The sequence below is a fragment of the Mesocricetus auratus genome, unplaced genomic scaffold, assembly GCF_017639785.1.
Source record: "Mesocricetus auratus isolate SY011 unplaced genomic scaffold, BCM_Maur_2.0 Super-Scaffold_15014, whole genome shotgun sequence".
NCBI lineage: Eukaryota > Metazoa > Chordata > Mammalia > Rodentia > Cricetidae > Mesocricetus > Mesocricetus auratus.
Window position 1 is genome coordinate 20,030,872 of NW_024429186.1, and position 18,317 is coordinate 20,049,188.

The 18,317-nt window shown below is 39.1% G+C and overlaps 1 protein-coding gene across 6 annotated transcripts in view; it reads right to left on the bottom strand.

The window, feature by feature from the left end:
- Positions 1-18,317, bottom strand: part of Zc3h14 (zinc finger CCCH-type containing 14) — a 45,508-nt gene that overhangs the window by 21,459 nt on the left and 5,732 nt on the right. For 4 of the 6 annotated variants that reach the window (XM_040742646.1, XM_005068418.4, XM_040742650.1 and 1 more), the window contains exons 3-9: positions 17,526-17,640; positions 14,224-14,264; positions 12,966-13,161; positions 11,275-11,704; positions 10,644-10,804; positions 10,135-10,235; positions 8,160-8,315 (exon numbers count right to left, since the gene is read on the bottom strand). In XM_040742646.1, the coding sequence (XP_040598580.1) occupies positions 8,160-8,315; positions 10,135-10,235; positions 10,644-10,804; positions 11,275-11,704; positions 12,966-13,161; positions 14,224-14,264; positions 17,526-17,640 (1,200 nt within the window). Of the gene's footprint in view, positions 1-8,159; positions 8,316-10,134; positions 10,236-10,643; positions 10,805-11,274; positions 11,705-12,965; positions 13,162-14,223; positions 14,265-17,525; positions 17,641-18,317 lie in introns of those variants that run through there. The other 2 variants (XM_040742649.1, XM_040742648.1) reach the window with 2 other exon arrangements.

Sequence of the window (18,317 nt, forward strand, 5' to 3'; positions counted from 1 at the left end):
TGGCTTCCAATTTCTCAACTATACATGTTGTGAAAGTGATACACACTAAGAATACACTGCACTGTAACTATTAACCTATCCTTAGGCCAATACTAAGTATAAAATAATCTCTTGTAGGAGCTGTAGAGATGGCTCAGAGGTTAAGAGCACCGGCTGCTCTTCCAGAGGTCCTGAGTTCAATTCTCAGCAACCACATGGTAGCTCCCAGCCATCTGTAATGAGATCTGGCAACCTCTTCCTCTTCTGGCCTGCAGGCATACATGCAGACAGAATACTGTATACACAATAAATAAATCTTTAAAAATAATAAATAAATAAAAATAATAATCTCTTGTAATGTTGTGTAGCTGCAGCATCAAGCCATGTGTTTTATTAAGGCCTCTGTCTGATCACAAGGGTAAGCAGTCAATGCTGTATACTCAGTTACCCTAAATTACACTGAAAAGAAATTGTATAAGATAATGTTGTCCAACTAGAAATGAATAATTAAGTTATCCAAGCAGATTAAAAGTTAAGTTAGGCTATTCTTGTTTCTGGTATGTGGGACTGGCTGATCCTAAGGCCTCATGTAGGTACCCCACCACTGAGATGTAATCCCAGTGTTTTCAGTTTTCATTCTGAGACACTCTGAGGTTGATCAGGTAAGCCCTAAATTTGCTTACAAGTACAAATACAAGTACCTGGTATTAAAGCATGCACCACCAAACCAAGGATCTAGGAGAAATTATGGGTTTAGCTGGGTACAGTGGTATGTACACCTTTAATTCCAGGACTGGGAAAGTAGAGGCAGGCAGGATCTCTGTAAGTTTAAGGCCAGCCTGATCTACATAGTGATTTCCAGGATAGCCAGAGGTACACAGTGAGACCCTGTATCAAATAAATAAGAAAAACAAAAACAAGAAGACATGGGTTTACTGGAAGAGAACCCATCACATATTTAAGAGTATCTGTATGTGTTTACAGTTCTCCCTTCTGGAGAGCCCATAAAAAAACAAATCAAAGCACTTAAAAAATGAGCAAATCTCAAAATGAGGCACTGGTTTGAACATTATCCACTAATGTACCAAAGAAAATATCAAAGCTTCAATTAAATTAGAAATAGTTAATACTAATAGTAATACTATCACTCTTAGGTTACTAGCTCAGTATCACAATGCATATACTTAAGATGCATAAACTTAGTCTATACACTCTAAAATGACCACAGGTATTGTACAGTTAAAATACGATCATTGATTTAAAAGATGGGGGTAGGGGAAAGGATCATAACAGACAAGGTTTCAACAACCCCTGAAAAGTAGAAAATATATGGATAAATACTGCCTGTAGACAGTATTTACACAAAAAGCTTCAAATGAACATGCTGAGGACCAGAGACTTCAAGACTGAACAATGGCACAGTTTTCATGTATCTGCTGGAGGAAAGGGATTTCTTTCTTTCTTTCTTTCTTTCTTTCTTTCTTTCTTTCTTTCTTTCTTTCTTTCTTTCTTTTTTTTTTTTGGAGTAGGTGGTGAGTATGAAGATGCTGAACTAGAAAAGAGACACACAGGTACAGGGGAAACAGGGTACTAGAGGCGAGTAGCAGGGAGGTATCTGATGAGACCAGGAGAGCTCTAATGGATACTTGGAGTGAAATAGGGACCACCAGGGGCTCTCAGTGGAAGAGCAGTGTGATTTCTGTTCATAACAATGAGAAAGAAATGATGTGATTTTATTTTAATATTTAAAAAATGTAAAGGAAATGAGAAAGAAATTTGGGAGGCCATTTTTCCAACAGTCTAGGCAAGTCACAGACAGTGGTTTAGACCAGAGTAATAATTGCAGATAGGAAGAAGTGGTGAATTTTACATATCCTAAAGACAGAAGCCAGGACAAAACTGTCTTCTGAACATGTCAGGATAGCTGCACTCATGAACCTACAGCACTGCTGCGGTTGCCTGCACAAGATTAACCCAATAACCACTCCTGAAAGAAACAGGGAGTGGTTCACAAGCCCTGACCCTAGATGAAGAGCTATTGACAAGTTATTGGTTTCTGAGGGACAGTCACTTTTAAGGGTATGACCCCTGGCAGGCTGACCACCTTCCAGTGACACCTATTATTAAATGGGCAGCACAAATCAGAATGAGTGGGCTATTTAAAAGAAAAAAAGTTGGGAGTGTTTGGGAGTTGGATCTGGGAGATGTTAAAGAGTGGGTATTGAACACAATAAGAAAACACAGTATATGCATCTCTAAAAATATATTTAAGAAAATATTCAGTAGAGACACTCAAGATACAAATGACCCTTTACTTATTATGTAATGGTGCAAAGGCTATAAAAATTCAGGCATGCAATATCTTATTTCCATGCTGCAGGACAAAAGCAGTCAAGTAACAGCTCCTACTCAGCCATGTGATCACAAGAGTCAACAACTGATACTCTACAGTACAAGATGCTGTTTAAACTACAAACACGGAAGAGGTATTTTAAATGTATTCTCAACTTAATGCCATTTGACAACTTACAATGGCTTTACTGACAATAACCCAATCATAAATCAAGGACACCTGCAATGGAAATATTTTGGAGATAGAACAATACAAGACAAGTGAAAACAGCAACCTGGGATGGATGAACACCTGCAATCTCAGCATTGGGAAAAGGAGCAAAGTACAGAGTGCCAAGTTCAAGTTCATCCAAGGCTACATAACTACTCCAATTCCATTCAGAGCTAAACAGTGAAAATATGTCGCAAAAAACAAAATCCAAAGGAAGGAAAGCCATTTGACAGAGAATAAAAATGAGCAAAGAAAAATTTTCAAAAATATTTCACCCCCCCACCAAGAGCACAGATTTTCGAATAAAAAGATATACAGAACACCCATCCCCAAAGTGACTAACATGAGTAATTAGCATTTAGGCCTGTCACAGTGAAATTTTAGACTTTAACAGATCCGCTCCCCCCAAAAAAAACTCCAAGAATTTGCCAAGAACAGGGGCAGACCCTGTAGTCCCAGCTCATCTGCCAGATGAGGCAAAATCACTCTAGCCAGAACAGCCTGGGGAAAAGTTAACATATTTTATATTATACAATACTTTACTACAGGTAAAGTAAAAGGAAATCTATGCCTAAACACATTGTAGTAAAACTGCCAAACAAAGACAAAGGAAAGGCCTTGGAAGCAGCCAGAGAGAGAGAGGACTGACTACCTACAAAGGAATGGCAGATAATTAACAATGGAGCTCAGAAGACAGTGGAAAGATACACATTAATGTCCTGTCAAGTAACTTGCTAAACTAGATTTGGATAGGTAGCAAAAGTACTGCACAAGGCTTGGGACTATATCTTTTTCCCAGCTCTCAACCTTCCTAATGCTGTGACCCGTAATACAAGTTCCTCACACTGTGGGGACTCCCAGCCATAAAATTATTTCATTGCTACTTCATTGCTGTTATGAATCATACTATAAATACCTGATATGCAAGATATGTTATACGACCTACAAAGGGGTCTCAACCCAGAAGTTGAGAGCCACTGATCTAAAGGAGGCAGAAACCAGAGGATCAGAGGTTTAACATCATCCTCAGCTTTAAACTGAGCTCTAGTCTAGCCTGAGCTTACGAGACCCCTCCCATAAAAAAAAAATAAATAGAAATACATATTTAAAAAAAAAACAGGGATAGAAACTACTTCAAATAGGTTGGCAATCCTAATAAATGATCTAAACACTCCCACCTTAAAAAGGGCAAACTAGCCGGGCGGTGGTGGCGCATGCCTTTAATCCCAGCACTTGGGAGGCAGAGGCAGGTGGATCTCTGTGAGTTCGAGGCCAGGCTGGACCGATAGCCTCCAAAACAATACAGAGAAACCCTGTCTTGTAAAACCAAAAAAAAAAAAGCATTATGTCCAATGAACTGCAGTTTAAAAAGGGCAAACTTGGAATATATTTTTTCTTAAGTTGAAGGACAGAGTATCATTATTAGCTCAGAAGTTAAGAGCATGTTCAATTCCCAGCACCCAATCTCCTTTCCTGGCCTCTAAGGACAAACACTTATGTGGTGCAGACAGACAAATGCAGGCCAAAGCACCTATACATACAAAATAAATTAAAGACACATTTACATATGAAGCTCAGAAAAAGAAACTGAAGGCTGTTGAGATAAGATAGCTCAGCAGGTAAAGGCACTTGCCACTAAGCCTGATAACCTGATAACTTCTACCCACATAGCAGAAAGAATGAACCAACTCCCACACACTGTCTTACACACACACACACACACACACACACACACACACACACACACACACACACACACACACACCCCTACTTATTTTTTTAAAAATTGTTTCTTTTAGGAAGGAAGGAAAAAGAAACAAGTCTGAAGATAAAAGCATGGAAAACAAGTAAAGGGTCAATTCTAAACAAAGGCTCTATGACATCAGACAAAACTGACTTTAAGGTAAGTCAGCATGGTGGACACACCTTCAATCCTAGCACTAGAAGGCAAAGGCAGGCAGCTTTCCAAGTTGGAGGCCGGCATGAGTTCCAGGAGAGCCAAGGCTATACAGAGAAACTCTGTCTTGAAAACCAAAGCCAAAACAAAACAAACAAAAACAGAAGGGGAGTAGGCACCTGTTGATATATAAGGTCATGGAATCAAAGCAAAAACATTAATTTGCAGAAAAATATTAAGTTTATTTTCTTTGAAGATAAATAAAAGACACAAACTGTATACCAAATAAGTATACTGTCAACAATTTTCAAAGAATATGTAGTATCCAGGAGGATCAAATGTCCTCCAATACTGTAGTTTGAAAGCACTTACAAAAAACTCATTTGTAAAAGATGGGAACTTAAACAGAAGTCAAAAGCACTCTGACAGTCAAAAAATACACAGCAAAAGTGGCATGCAAGAGAAAAATACAGTTTAAAGCTTACATTGTAAAAGAAAGGCTAAAATAACTTAGAAAAATATAGGATTATTTTTGCAACAGAAATCAGATATAAAAAACAGACATCAAAAAAGAAATCAATAAATGGAGAATTACTGTTGTTTGAATAAATCTAAAAAAAAAAGTATAATATAAACCATGGTGACAGACTGACCCAAAACAAAAGAGAAAACACAGGAAGATGAGCAGGTGAGTAAAAAGAGGCCAAGGAGATGAGATTATACCGTCAATAATTCATGAAAGCCTGTGTATGTATTTAGATTCCCAAACCCTGTCAGCTGAAATTGTAAACCTTGTGAGCATAGAAAATAGTGCTCCTGCAATGTGCCCCCCGGCTCACAAGAGCCTTCACTAGTAGTATTTGAGACCATTTCAACTAAAATTTTGAACTGGAAACATGAAATAAAGAAAGATGTTTGGGGCTCAAAAGATGGTTTGATTGCTAAGAGCACCTTCTATGTGAACATGAGAAGCTCAGTTCAGACTCCAGGACCCACAGGAAAGCTTGGCAAGGGTATGCCTGTCTATAGCCCAAGAGTTGGGGAAAGGCAAAGAAGATAGGTAGATCAAGGAGTTTCCTGGTCAGCCAACAGAGCTCAAAAAGTCTAGTTCGGGTTCAGAGAGAGACCCTCTTCTAGAAGGGAACAGGTAATGGACTGTATCTGCACTCTGCCTCTGCATGAAAACATATAACACGCACGCACACACACACACACACACACACACACACACACACACACACACACCTCAAAACAAACATAAGCCCCAAAACACCTCACCACTCTCTGGTTTATGTACTTCATCTGATCACGTTCTCTGGTTGTTCACAACAGTGTAAAACCTTATGGCTTTGATCTTGCTTTTGTTGTCTTCAACATTTTTAAATAAATCCTCAGGTCATACGGCCTATATACTATGTCCCAACTGTATTTTTTCCTGTTGCGAACACAAAACAAAGCTCAATGATAAATTCTTCTGGCCTCTATACCTTCTAAGTTGACTATAGAACCAGAGGCTTGATGACTTGGTTCAAATCCTTTAGCAAGAATTAAGTTTTGCTGGGCACCGGAGGCTCACGCCTTTAAGCCTAGCACTCGGGAGACAGAGGCAGGTGGATCTCTGTGAGTTCAAAACCAGCCTGGTCTACAAAGCAAGTTCCAGGACAGGCTCCAAAACAATACAGAGAAACGCTGTCTCAAAAAAACCAAAAAAAAAAAAAAAAAAAAAATTAAGTTTTTTCTCAGAAAGCATAAAACTTCAGAAACAACAGCAATAACTATTCTTCCAATTCTACCCAGTTATTCACCAAAATGACTGTAATAGAAGTTCCCCTAGTTTCTATTTTTTTTTGAAGATTTTTTATTTTATGTATATGGTTGTCTTGCCTGCATGTATGTGCACCATGTTCAGGCAGTGCCTGCAGAGGCGAGAAGAGGGCACTGGATCACCTAGAACTGGAATTACAGACAGTTGTGAGCTAGCATGTGGGTGCTGGGTGGGGATTGAACCTGGGTCCTACGGAAGAAGAGTCAGTGTTCTGAACCGAACCTTTTCTCTAGCCCCAACTTCCCTCATTTCTTATACCAGGAGGAATTGGCAAGCACTTTTGATTTTAGTCTATGAAGAATATCCAATCCATTGCAACTACTCAACTCATATAGTAGCATAAGAGGCCAAACAATCCCTTCATGAATTTCCATTCATGAACTGGTACAACTGGTTTCAATGAAATTTTATTTATAAAAACAGTATCAACTCCTACTATTTAGTTACCAAGAATAATTATAGGAAAATATAAAAAAAGTTAATTATTTTATTCATGTTTTCAAGACAATGTAAAAGTATCCTGCAGCCAAGCAATTAGTTTCTCTTTGGTTTTTTTGTTTGTTTGTTTTTGTGGGTATTTCTGGGAGCAGGCTTGTGCTTAGGATTGGATTTGAAAGAGCCCACCCATTTTAAGGCAACTGTCACCCTTATGAAGATGAAATGGTTGTATCTTTGGCCAATGGGAACTTCTTAGATGCTGCTAGTTCCAGAATCCTTTTGCTATAACCTCTAGCAATAGCTTTCTTTTCTAGCATAGTACCTAGACACTTTGAAAATCATTTTAACTTTTCCAGAATTTAATGGGGGATAAAAGAGGAGACAAAAAGAAATGAGTGATAACTAATGCATGGAATCAAGGATTCCACAGAACCTGGAACAATTCTAAGAACAGTTCAGAAAGAATAAAAACTATGTTCTTAACATATCAGATACTTAAAGGGATACTCTCATCCATGGTGAGAGAAAAACAAAATTACAAAACCATGAAACAATACATTTATTTTTGAGAGGGTGGGGAGAAACCTAGAGTTGGGAATTTCTGATCTTAACAGAAAGAGTGATGAAAGGAAGGAGAAACTTCCCCTGGTGTAAATGGGAGTAACAGAATGGAAGAAGCAGAAAGGCAAGCACACCTATGGATCACAACACAGCTGTCTAACTCATGTGTCGGCCCTGGGCTAGGGCGGGACAGAGCGGAGACACACAGTAATGGGACAGAGTTGCACTTTGGTATGCAGAAGCTGTGGAAAGAGGTGAAAAAAAGGGAGGTAGAACGATTGGCTACTGCTTTCAATGTGCTGGGCACCGAGGCCAACCCAGAGTCACCAGGACAAATGTGAAAAGACACGGCAACAGGATGCCAGGAGGGAAAATTTAAAAAACTTAAAATTTTAAGTTGAAGGAAACTGAGTAGGAACAACAAATAGACGTAAAGAAAGGCTAGTGAGATGTTTTAGCAGGGAAAGGTACTTGGTGCCAAACCAGATATCTAGAGTTGGAGCCCCAGAACCCACAAGCTGGAAGGAGAAAAACGACCCTCACAGGTCTGACCTTTACATCCATGTCCACATACCTACACATTTACTAAATAAACAAACACTAAACAAAGAAGATTGAACATAGAAATTAATGCGTCTTCAGTAGGACTATTCTAACCTTGAACAAAGTTTTTAATGAAAACGCTGGGGATAAGTCAAGGCAGTTGACTAACAATCTCTCTACTTTCGAGTATAAAAACTTTAAGTTTCTGAAAAGCATTGAGTTTTCTGTAAGAGCTCATTCTCTGTGTACCTACTTCATCACTTTATTCATAGCATAACTCACATTCCATAAAACTTGTTTGAAAATATCTAGTATCCCATGGATAAAGTGTAAGGGAAACGGTTAACTCTTACCTTGAATTCTTTCTGTACTATCTCCTTTTGCTTCCTCTTCTTTAACAGGGGGACTTATTCTGGGGGCCCTGCTTTGCCCCTGAACCATTTCTGCTAGCAATTCTTCTTGAGAAGTTCGAGTTCTGGGAGCAACTGGAAGTGTCTGTTTCTGTGGAACTTCACATAAAAGCAAAGAAACAAAAATACAATCACAGTTACTACTTCCCATCTTTATAGTTAACAAACACACATTAAATACAAATCCCACCTCTGGGTTCAGAATAGTTAGGATGTTCAAAACAAAGAAACTACAGTTTTTCTCACAATATTCCAGAGAAAGACATTCAACTTATTTGCCTTACTTGTATGTAAGCAGCATCTAAAGCTTCAATCTCAGCACTGGAGAGGTTGAGGCAGTGGAACTGCAATGAGTTCTGGACCAGACTGGACTACATAGGGAAAGTCTGTTTCAAAAACCCAAAGCAAATCAACAAAAACTATATGTCAAGATACAATTTAACATGTATGCAGTCATTTTAACCAGATGCAGAGATTCCTGGTCTTACAGTGATTTCAAACTGTAATATAAATAGGCAAATAATGAATGTTGTAATGCTATTTTTAAAAAATTCTATCGTGACAAGGTTATCAATGTAGACCAGGGTGGTCTCAAATTTACTACTTAGTTGAAATGACCTTAATCTGTTGTCTCTATTTTCCAAGTGTTAGGATTACAAGCATGTACAACCAGGTTTAATGTTATGTCTTGAAATGTGGAAATCTTCAACTACTTTAAAAATTTTCTTTTTAGAATTACATGTTTTGCCTACATGTTTGTATGTGTACCCATGTGCAGGCCTTGTGCCTGTGGAGGTCAGTCAGAGAGAGTGCTGGACCACTGGGAACTGGAGTTATGGATGGTTCTAAGCATCCAAGTAGGTCCTGGGACTGAATCCAGGTCCTCTGGAACAGCAACCAGTGCTCTTAACTGATTAGCCAATATTCTTAACTATAGCACAATATTCTATTTTGAAATAGTTGGAGAGACAGTTATCAGCAATGACTGGGATCTAGGAGAAACTAGTAGCAATATGATATTATAAAGGATTTACTAAACTTGCTAGGGAAGTACGTTGCACAAAGGAGCTCAAGAAGTGGTGCCACCAATATAACTCAAAGCTTAGTAGTATGCTAACTAGACTTGTCAGAAACCGTAGAAAGGACAATTTTTTACCTGTAACGTAATTAACATTTAGGTTTGCTGAGAAAATATTCTGTAACAATTTGTTCACTAACAGCCAGGTGTAGTGGCACATAGCTTTAATCCCAGCACTTGGGAGGCAGAGACAGGCTGATCTTTGTGAATTCCAGGCCAGTCTGCTCTACAGAATGAGTTCCAACAGTCAGAGCTACACAGTAAGAATCTGTTTCAAACAAACAAACAAAAAAATCCCCCAAAAAGATTTTTTTCACTAATATGCTGTCAGTTATGCTCTATTTCCAAAACAAAAACAAGTGGAAACAACCTTAATTTACAGCCTGTCCTTATTTACAAGGTTTCCCATTTCAAAGAAAAGGTCTCTGAAGACAGCTTTAACAGGAAAGCACTGGGTAAGAAGTAACAGCCCTCATTAACTCCCCAGTCTGCCAAGTCTTGGTTCTCTTTCCAGGAAAAGCTTAATTCTTCCAAGGGGCAGCACCACATGGTGGCTAACAACCATCAGTAACTCTAGTTCTAGAGGATCCAATGCTTTTTCTGAACTCTAATGCAAGAAAAATACTCATAAACATGAAAAAAAGAGTGTAAAGAGGAAGGGATTTCACCAGGGAATGGTGACACATGCCTTTAATCCTAGCACTTGGAAGGCAGAGACAGGCAGATCTCAGTGAATTTGAGGCCAGTCTGGTCTGCAGAGTGAGTTCTAGGACAGTTCCCTGTTGGGGGGGGGGGGGGGTGACGACGACAACAACAAAAAAAACAAATAAAAGAAATTACCTGCAGAATAGTTAGTTGTTTTTGTTACAGACTCTTGAGCTTCAGAGATAGCCTTCAAAATCAGATTCTTGTTAGCTTGTTTAGAAGGTGGAAGAGAAGGTCTAAAAGAGTTTTAAGAAAAGGTATTTTTATATGTTTTAAATTTCAGTTCTTTACATGCTAACCATCTATTATTCTGCTACTATAGAGCCTTCTGTTTTAAACCTTAGTTTTTAGAACATGTCAATTAGACTGAGCCCCTACAGCTTTTCAAAACAGATTCTGTATTAACATTTTTCTCCCTCATTAATTTTTAGTCTTTGCAATTCTCTCCATAAAAAGGAAGTTGTTCCTATTCACAGGTGTATCTTTAAAAAGCTGAGTGATGCTGAAGGACAGGTTAGTGCCAGGGTACTCTAGCATTAGCATGCACAGTCCCCAGGTTTCTTCCCCCAACACTGTCAAAGAACAAGCAGAAACTGCAGCTGCATCAAGCAGTAGAAGGCTAATTTACAGCTGTGGACATGTACCTCCTCTCAGGCTTGGCTGGCACCGACACGCTGCTGGACAAGCTTCCTATCCGGGAGCCATAGTCCTCATCTTCCTCCTCCTCTTCTCCATCGTGACTGAATCTTTTTACTTTTACAACTGAACTTACCACAGGCAACTTTCTCTTTCGAAAGTTTTCGTCCTACAATGAGATAAATTTAAGCTTGCATTGCACTGAAAACAAAGTTCTATTACAAAAATATTTGTTTTCATTTTAAGATGATCTTAAGATCCAAAAGGGCTGGGTTTCTTGTAAAACAAATAAAAAATAGCTCCTCAACTAGCTAACTCAAAAGAACTTTAAGTTTATTTTATAATGGTTGCACACAGCACTGTTAGGGAAAGTATTAAAAGTGAATTATTTGGCTGCTTAAATCTAAAGAAGTGACATCTACAGAGACACCAAAAAGAAATGAAGGGTACAACTAACTCAGATTGTTAACGCCACAGGCACATGTGCATGATATGAACTCCACACAGAGCCAGTCTGAGAGAGAGGATACTATTTAAAATAAACATGCAGTATCGTTTAGTTACTTAGGTTACATTTGGAATCAAAAACTGTCAGTCTCTAACCTAGTAAGCCAGAATCCATATAAAATCTATACAAACCTCCATACTCATTTTATCCAAGTTGTTTCTGAAGAAGGGGCTGTAAGTGTCGTCTACGCTGCTAAGCACTTCTGGTTCACACAAACGGCCGGCTTCATATACCTGGCTGCTCTGTACATCTAGCTGCTTGGCAGTGTGAGTACTGTTTTGCTGCTGATGAAGTTGCAGCCTGTTTAAATGAGTACCAGTGTCTGCATTTCTACTTGCAGGTGGTCGATAAATTTCAATAGAAGGGCGAGAAGAACCGTATGTAAGTGTCACTGTAGGTTTTTTCTGAGCTAAGGGATTCTCCTGTACAAAATTGAGATCCTCATCAATGAGATCATCTGGTTCTGGCTTGATATCAATCACATCTTCAGAGGGTGCTGGTTCCCTGAGAGGTTTTACTGTTGACATTAGCCGGGTTGAAGCTCCATCATCATAAGAATGTCTATTAAAACAAAATAAACAAAGCATTACGATAAAACTAAAACAATATCCTCAAAATTTCAAAGAATGTTTACTCAAAAAATGTAATGAGAAAGTATGGATAATTTTTTAAAATTCAAAACTATTTTCAAATCATAGTCATAGTCATTCTTTAATTTTAATTTTTTTTAAGACATTGTCTTACTATGTAGTCCTGGCTGGCTTCAGATTCTTCCACCTGCCTCTATCTCCCAAGTGCTGGGGTTAAAGCCTTGCACAAAGGCTGGAGGGATAGCTCAGTGATTCTGAAAACGGGCCACTCTTCCAGATGATCCAGGTTTGATTCCAGCACCCACACTGCAACTAACAGCTATGTGTAACTCCAGTTCCAGAGGCTCCAAAAGCCCTCTGAAGGACTGGTGCACAGACATACATACAAGCAAAACACCATACACATCAAATAAAAAAATTAAATGCTTATACCACCACACCTAGCCCTCATACTTTAAACTTTTACTATATTTAAAATAAAAAAATCATATTCTGATCACCATTAGTTTATTCAAAAACTTGCTCACCGTCTGTCATGGTCTGAACCTGAAGGGGGCTGGGGGAAATGGCCAGAGCACTAGCTGGTTGGTCTTTCAGGACCTGAGTTCCATTTGCAATACCCACAGAGGCTTTCGACCGACCACCTCTAATTCTAGCGCAAAGAGATTCAATGCCTACTTCTGGCCTCTGGAGGCACCAGGCATGCTCAGGGTTCACAGACATGCATGCAGGCAAAACACCCATAAAAATGAAATAACGAACCTGGAATGTCCCATATATGCTCATGTGTTAAACACTAGATCCTTAGTTCACTATGCTACTTTCAAGGATATGAGTCCTTTTAGGAGGTAGGGCCCAATTGACCAACACAAGTCATTAGTGTCTAGACACAGACTTTTGCTGATAATATCCAACCTAGGTTTTAGTTTAGTTTTCTTTGCTCCCTCCTACACTATAATGTTAGCAATCTCTTTCATATGCTTTTGCTACCAGGAGTTCTAAGTATCATGCTTTCATAGCTGTGATCAACTGAGAGCCTTCTGAACTCTGAGTCAAACACAAGATGTCCCATCAGGTATTTTGTAACAGCAACAAATGACAAGAAGAGTAACTAATCCATGATCACTTCTCCACTTCCAAAAACTGCTGAAAATAGGAGCTGAGGGCCATAATAACTAATGTAAGTGTCATATCCACACGCCTACCCGGCCATGGCAGACACTGGACTTTACCTGACATGAGTGGATTTCTGCTCCTGTGAACTTGCTGAAACTCTGGACTCCCTCTTTTCAGGCCTAGAGCTAGCAACGGCAAGGGGAGGGACTGCAGCTTCGTGCCTTCTCTCATCTCCCCGACTAAAGCTGCTCTTGTTTGAAGGCACGTTACTATCAAAGATGCTGGTGTCTGAAGACTTTAGACTAGAGGGCTCTGGAAAGAAAATGCATGACCCTGGTCATCTTTTTCTTATCTTTCCTCCCTCACCACCAAAGAAATACATTCGATATATAAGATTTTTTTTAACTAACAACTTCAAAGTTTTTTTTTCCTTTTTGTTTCTCAAGAAAATGTATAACAGTAGTGGCTGTCCTGGAACTCAATTTGTAGACCAGGTTGGCCTCTCAAATTCAAAGATCCACCTGTCTCTGCCTTCTGAATGCTGGAATTAAAGGCATGCACCACCACTGCCCGGCTAAAGTTTTCTTTTTTCAAACAAAAAATAGGTCTCATGAAGCCCAGGTTGACTGGATATGCCACCAAGGATGACTTTGAATTTCCCATTCTCCTGCCTCCACCTCTAGAGTGTTGGGGATTCTGGGCATCTGCTGCCATGCCTGTTTTTTTTTTTTTTTTTTTTTTCCAGTGCTAAGGATTGAACTCAGGGCTTCTTGTGTGCTTAGGCAGCACTCTACCAATTGAGCTACATCTCTAGTTCCTCAAGGTGGTGGTTTTAAAAGCAGTTGGTGCTTAAGAGATTCTAAGCACTAGGGGATAAAAGGCACTTGAAAATGTGGGCATGGGTTTCTTAAAGGAGAATTGCCTCAACAATATAAATTAGTATTTATTATTATTACTACTAATAAATAATAATAATTACTATTGTTATGATTTTATAAGAGAATCCACGTTTTAAATACTAGGATAATATTTGTGTATTCTCATCTCATTCCACATTACTTTTAGTCGCTGAATAGTATTCTTATACATCACAATAGTTTATCTGATTTCTTAGATAATTTTCAATTATAAAGCCGTGAGGTATCTTTAAAGTTAAAATTTATGCACATTTATAATTACTCCCTTCAGCTATATGGTGCTGCCTTGCCCATTATTGTCAAATCAATTAGTTTAATGTTTTAAAGTTCAAGTGAACCACTCCTCTTAAAGTGACTGGTGTTCTTCCAAGAGCAGCATAAATGACTTTAGAAAGGAGAGGATCACATGCTGTAAGAAGTAGAAATCTCAAAGAGCTCTCAATTTTACAAATCTTACCAGTTGTAACAGAGCGAAGTTTATCTAATACACCATGGAGCCTAAAAAACAAAAACAACAAAGCCTCCCTTAATAAAGTTTATTTCAATTGCCACTCTACATCTGATGACATTACATTCAGATTAGTTCTTCTAAAGGCATTTAGTAATACTGAACTTTCCAGTTACATATTTCTTTTCTTAAAAAGGCCTTACGCCAGGGGTGGGGAGACAGAGCAGCAGAGCAGTTTCCTTAAGTCTAGAAATTTACCCATAGCCCTTCGCACACCATTCTAGCACTCTAAAACACTGACACACACCCACAGCTCTTTACTCTTTCAGACAAGGCCTACGTTGCCTAGGCTGGTCTTGAATTCCATCTCCCAGATAGCTAGGAATACATGGCATCAGCAAATCTGGAACAGAATGCTAAGATCACACATAAGGCCCTGGGTTCAATCCCCAGCACCAAAGAAAAAAGACAAAGACACCATCAACTGACAAGTCTCCATTTAAAAAAAAGTCACCTTGCTTTCTAAGGACTAAAGACCAATACAGTTAAGAATAAAATAAGCAAGTATCCCAAAGTATCCAATTCCCAAACACAGAAAACTGCCCACCACAACTACTTTACTTATGTGCTGTTTACATGTGTGTGCAAGTGCATGTGCTTCTTTTTGCCCTCCTCCCTCGCCCTCTCTATAGGGCTAAACTAAGAACCATGTTCTACTAAGCACATGCCCTACTACTAAGCTATAAACTCTTTTAATCCAGCAGTTAATATTCAAACTATTAACATGGCTTCTTGGACAACATAATCCTGAGAGGTAAAAAAAACAAAGTAAAGGAATTTTAAAATATGCTATCACATCTTACTGTTAACTATTATTTTCAAAATTAAGCAAACAGGCTATGACCTTGCTTTAACATAGCCAATCTTAATAATTTTATAGAAGGTATATTTGCACAGCAATCCTTCTAAAAGCCTGTTATAAACACAAGTTTCCTATTGTTTCATTTAGACTCCATTCACAAGCCAGTTTCCTAATAGACACAATTACCTCAGGATTTAAAGAGAGAGAAAAAAAAACCAAAAAAATAAAAAAGACCTTAGTGTAAAGTTATAAAATTAACAGCAAAAACAGAAAACAAAAAAGTACTAGAATTTGCCAGGCAGTGGTGGTGCATGCCTTTAATCCCAGCAATCGGGAGGCAGAGGCAGGTGGATCTCTGTGAGTTCAAGGCCAGGTTGGACTGACAGCCTCCAAAACAATACAGAGAAACCCCGTCTCATAAAACCAAAAAAAAAAAAAAAAAAAGTACTAGAATAGGGCTGGGAGGGTCGGGGTTTGAGTCCTGAAGTTGATTCCCAGAGCCCACATAAAAGCTGGGTGTTGGAAGCCACCAGCACTTGCAAGGCAGAGAGACAGGGGTCCCTGGGACAAATTGTCTAGGTAGACTAAAGTAACTGGTGAGCTTTCGGGTCAGTGAGAGACCCTGTCTCAATACACAAAGTAGAGAGTGATCCAGTGAGACAACTAACATCAAATTCAGGCTTACAAATACAAACACACCGACACACATATGCTCACACATCCATGTGTATTTACATATGCAAACATGCATATACACACAAACAAAAAACTAATTAAAAATCAGGATAGTCTGTTTAACATTAGTGAATTGTGAAAGTAAAGTTCCAACGAGAAGAAATGATTCCTTGTATGAGTACATGTGAAATTCTATTTGTAGCAAGATGAGAAGCTGATTTTGATGTAAGTTCATATTCAGTTAACAGTATACTGGTTTATGAAATCTGTCTTAAACAGTCATTAAGTCATCTGAAAAAGAACCTATGAGGTCAGTCTTCTAGCTTAGATCAGCTGGACTGCAAACCCCAAGTGATCTAAAGGTTTAGCCAAAGGTCAGGTCACAACAAAACAAATTCTTGAACTACTTATGACTTTAAAAAAGAAGTATTCACAATTGTAGTATAATTTCCTCAGTCAAAAACAGCATGGGCAGCCGGGTGGTGGTGGTGCACACCTTTAATCCCAGCACGCAGGAGGCAGAGGCAGGCAGGTCTCTGTGAGTTTGAGGCCAGCCTAGTCTACAAGAGCTAGTTCCAGGACAGAAAAACCAAAACAAAACAAAAAAAAACAACAACAACAAAAAAACAGCATGAGCATTTAAGGATAAACTGTACTAAGTAAGGTATATGTCCACAATGACGCAGTGAGTTAACATGTAAGGATCACTGGATTCTCACTCATGTGCTCCAAAATTGTGCAATAAAAAGCAGGAAATTCTGCACAGATTTTCAAAGAGTCCTCCTAAGAGCCATAAGGCAGAAAGCTGCCCAAACCACTGTGAAGACACTCTTTCCTTAAGAATCAAGGTAAGAGCTGGGCAGTGGTGGCGCATGCCTTTAATCCCAGCACTCGGATTACGGATCTCTCTGAGTTGAAGGCCAACCTGGTCTACAAAGCTACAAAGAGACACCCTGTCTTGAAAAAACAAGCAAACAAAAAAGAATGAAGGTGTGAACACACACCATCTCCCTTAGTGCCTCCTATTCAAACTAAGCAGGCTAGGTGCTCTCTCTGCTCTGCTCCATCATCAGCTGTCACTGAGGGTGATGCCCACTGTCTTTATTTGGTGGGCTCCCTTGTGAGTATTTCCTACTTGTCGTCAGACAAGAATCAATTAATTATCCTTTCCCACTTTCACTCTACCTAACCCTGATAACTGAAGCTGGCCTTCTTAAACTGAATCATATGCTTACTCTCCATTAAGGGCACACGTGCTTTGGTAAAAGGCATTTCAAATCATGAGTAATTTATACGAAAAAGAAAGTCGCTTATTTGAAATTCTAAACTAAAGGTGACTGAGATATTTGTCAAAGTGGACATGCATGTTAGGAAGAGGAAAAAAAAACCTCAAACAAAAACAAGAGGAAAAAAGTTTCCCCCATAAGTCAAAAGCAAGCCTAGCTTAAAATTTGGAGTTCAGGGTTTGTAGGTGGTTGTGCAGGGGTGGGGTGAGAGGAGGGCGGTGAAGAGAGCAAACACAGAAACACACACCAAGGGCTTCTGCGGTGAGGGCTCGTCTACAAGCACTCTGATGACCCAGCTAAGCCATCCTCACAAGTACAGGCAGCAGGTGACTTACTAGTCCCACTTACGGATGGAGAAACCTCCAGAGGCTTTGTGCTGCACTGCTCAAAGCGCCTCTCCACAGTGAACCTCAAAGACTGCAGAGAACCTCCTTCTAGACAGAATACCAACTCTGATTTTGCTGTGAGGCAGACATTCAGAAACATACCATACGGTGAATCGAATTGTGTTGTTCCCTAGAAACAGGGACAGGTCCTCTGTCATTTGGTCCTGACTTTTCTTGTTGGCCACCATCACCATAATGTAATCAGGAAGTTCTTCATCTATTTAAAAGGTAGAGTGAAAGTGGGAAAGGATAATTAATTGATGCTTGTCTGACGACAAGTAGGAAATACTCACAAGGGAGCCCACCAAACTTTTAAATGTTTCCTCAGTATTTGTTTTTGTTCAAAATCAATGTGCTTAAAAACAGAAACAGCCTTTAGAATTTGTACCTCACTCTAACACAGGATGGGCAAGAAAGCTCAGCTTCCAATTTTCCCCTTTACTCCACAAGTATGTCCACTATTAGAAGGCCAGGAATTGGGAAAAAAAAATTGGCATTTCTAGTCATATTATTAGACATCCTGCATCACAGAATCAATTAGGAGAATGTGTATTTTTTGTAAGAAATCTTTTCAATGCTCACCATCTTCAGACACTTCTAGAAGGTATAGACATGTTCCCAATAGTTGTATTCTGCTTAATTTTCTATTCTTAGGCAGTACTCATTTCACTAGAAAACATGCTTTCACTTAGTAAAGTCAGGCTTGATTACTCCATGTAATAAACTTCCAGCAACATCACATACATGAAAACTACACAGAACTCTATACGTGCAACTGCTAATACCAAAGGAGGAAAAATGTGAAAAGGCAGCTCAACTTCTTTCAGTGCTAACCCTATACAATGGCTGCAGGTAAAAAGCCCAACAACACTCTACTAGAAAGCAAAGATATTA